Source organism: Haemaphysalis longicornis, unplaced genomic scaffold (assembly GCF_048455015.1).
Source record: "Haemaphysalis longicornis isolate Haplotype H1 unplaced genomic scaffold, Haemaphysalis longicornis Haplotype H1 scaffold_11, whole genome shotgun sequence".
In the NCBI taxonomy this organism is placed as follows: Eukaryota; Metazoa; Arthropoda; class Arachnida; order Ixodida; family Ixodidae; genus Haemaphysalis; species Haemaphysalis longicornis.
In genome coordinates this window covers 41,338,358-41,341,198 of record NW_027526214.1, presented here as the reverse complement: position 1 = coordinate 41,341,198, position 2,841 = coordinate 41,338,358, and the positions used below count along the sequence as shown (strand labels likewise).

The 2,841-nt window shown below is 48.5% G+C and overlaps 1 protein-coding gene across 1 annotated transcript; it reads left to right on the top strand.

Moving 5' to 3' along the window:
* Positions 1–1,026: 1,026 nt before the first annotated feature.
* Positions 1,027–2,636, top strand: LOC144160844 (uncharacterized). Its single transcript, XM_077691976.1, has 2 exons — positions 1,027–1,410; positions 2,029–2,636. The coding sequence occupies exons 1-2, from the start codon at positions 1,069–1,071 to the stop codon at positions 2,488–2,490; spliced, it is 804 nt and encodes a 267-aa protein (XP_077548102.1). The 5' UTR covers positions 1,027–1,068; the 3' UTR covers positions 2,491–2,636.
* Positions 2,637–2,841: the final 205 nt, after the last annotated feature.

Genomic DNA, 2,841 nt, shown 5'->3' with positions numbered 1-2,841 from the left:
CCCCGTCGCGTGATAAAACGGGCTATGGACTGAAACAGTCAAGCGTGAGAAGATGAGCAGGGAAAAGGTGTTAAAAGCATTGATAACAACATGAACATTCTGTTTATCACTTTCATTAACCTCTATTTGATGATGAGCATCCTCACATTTTGACATATAGTGCCAAATATTTTGAAGTTCATGGTTCATGAAGTAAGTAGGGTTGCGGAAAAAAATTATCCTGGTGTTTTTCACATCAGAGCGCAATTCGTTGGAAAATTAAGGAATTACTGCGGGGTTATACAAGCGCATACGCATTCGTTATTTTTTTCGTTTGTGTGAGTGATGTCCCCTTTTACCCAGGGTGTTGCACGCGTCGTTCTATTTGTTTTCGACAGAATGAAATACCCTGAAATTATTTAATGGTGTGTTTTACTTGCAACAACAATTTGTTCACTCTATCACAACAATTGCTCCTGAACCCATCGCACAATTTTTCAAGGTAATAAAAATGGTTGTAATATTTCTGTAGCACGGCTGAGTCGCTCTGACGTCACCGTCCCTTTTGTGTTAATCACGTGACCTGTTACGTCACCCTTCGTTTTCTATATCTACTTCGTTGCAACCGTTGCAACCGTTGCAATGAATTTCGTCCAGCGCTTCATTCCCAATATGTCTGTTGCAACCGCACCTTTACGAACACTGTTGCGTAAAGATATTGCATGGGTTTGGACGGAGGCGCAACAAAAAAGTTTCGACGCATTACGCCAATCCTTGACTCAAGCACCTGTTTTGGCTTTCTTTAACCCTAAGCAGCCTTTCACACTCTCAGTCGACGCAAGCCAATTAGGAGTAGGCGCAGTTCTAATGCAAGACGGCCGCCCTGTCGCTTTTTCGTCCCGGTCGCTCACAGATGCGCAGCAAAGCTATGCGCAAATCGAGAAAGAAATGCTAGCGATAGTGCATGGTTGCACTAAGTTTCATGACGACGTGTTTGGGCAGGCCGAAGTGATTGTAGAGACTGACCACATGCCCTTGGTACCAATACTTAACAAGCCGCTGCATCAGTGCCCCCTCCGCTTGCAGCGCATGAGGCTGACCTTGCAGCGCTACCCGATCAAACTGGTATACAAGCCAGGCAAAGAACTGTTTCTTGCGGATGCTTTATCGCGTTTTCCGAGCGAAGTGAGCATGCGTGAGGAAACGGAGCAGTTTCAAGTCAATGTGCTAGAATTTCTTTCTGCCTCGGAACCCCGTCTAAAAAGCATTCTTGCAGCAACAAACAACGATCCCGTTCTCGTCAAGCTGCGGGAATATGCGGTGACCAGTTGGCCTGACAACAAGCACGAGGTTCCAGAAGCCGTCCGCACCTACTGGTCTTATCAGGAGGAGATACACGCGCAAGACGGTCTTCTGTTTCGCAGCAACAAGGTAATCGTACCAAGCTCGATGAAAACAGAAATTTTGGCTCTTCTGCACGTAGCACATCCTGGGGCCGATAAGATGAAGGCGCGGGCGCGAAGCGTCATGTTCTGGCCCTGCATGGCGAGCGACATTGAACAGTTCTGTCGAAACTGCAAAATATGCCAAAAGCATCAGCCGCGAAACGCAAAGATGCCGCTTTTGAGCCATGAGGTTCCAACCTTACCCTGGGAGGCTGTAGGAATGGACCCATTCGTTTACGAGGGCCGACAGTTTGCTATAATAGTTGACTTCTATTCCTTCTTTTTTGAAATCAAGAAATTTCGCCATACCACTGCAAACCTGCTCAAGTCCTGGTGCGCCGAGATTTTTGCAGTTCATGGATTACCGCTTAAACTGTGTAGCGATAACGGGCCGCCATTGAACAGTACTGAATTCAAATAATTTTTACATGGACTCGGTGTTAGCCACGTAACGTCAAGCCCGTATCATCCACGCTCAAATGGTATGACGGAGAGGGGAGTGCAAGAAGCAAAAAAGCTACTAAAAAAGTGCTTGGTTAGAACGCCCTACTTCCACATGGCTCTGCTTGAATGGCGTAATACACCTCGAGATGCTGTTTTAAAGTCCCCAGTGCAGAGACTGGTGGGAAGGCAGACGAGGACCCTGCTGCCTGTACCCACAAGCCACCTGGTGCCGGAGGTCGTGCCCAACCGAGCCGTCCAGAACCGCCTACAGGAGATCCGCCAACGCCAGAGGATCTACTACAACCGCGGCTTCAGGAACCTGCCACCTCTGTCGCCTGGGCAACGAGTGACTACATACGACACCCACGAAAAGACCTGGACACCTGCGGTCTTTCTGCGACCTGCTGAGACGCCGCGATCCCTGGTGGTGAAAACGGAAGAGGGTCAGGAACTTCGACGCACTCGCGAGCATCTGCGAGAAGCCCCTACACCACATCGCGAAGAGAGTCCTCCTGCTGGGTCCGAGCAGCAAGACGACGCCCAGCCCACTCAAGAGCTACGCAGAAGCACAAGGGCACGCCGGGAGCCCTGCCGCTACCCCCAACCTGAAAGACAATTGTAATTTGTTGGCTCCCTAAGAAAGGGGAGATGTAGCACGGCTGAGTCGCTCTGACGTCACCGTCCCTTTTGTGTTAATCACGTGACCTGTTACGTCACCCTTCGTTTTCTATATCTACTTCGTTGCAACCGCAATAAACGTTGTTCGTCACCCGACTGGCAGCCCGCCTACAATTTCTTCGGTTGTACGTTTTAACTACTGTTTTTGTATTGCATGACTTGCGTCTTATTCTAGAACTGCAAAAAATGGGTTTAGAAATAGTGATTTTTGGTGAGATGTTCCCTCCTCGACACGAATTTCGCAGTCTACAGATTGTGATACAAGGGAAAAGTCAAGAATAGAAGAACACCTTGG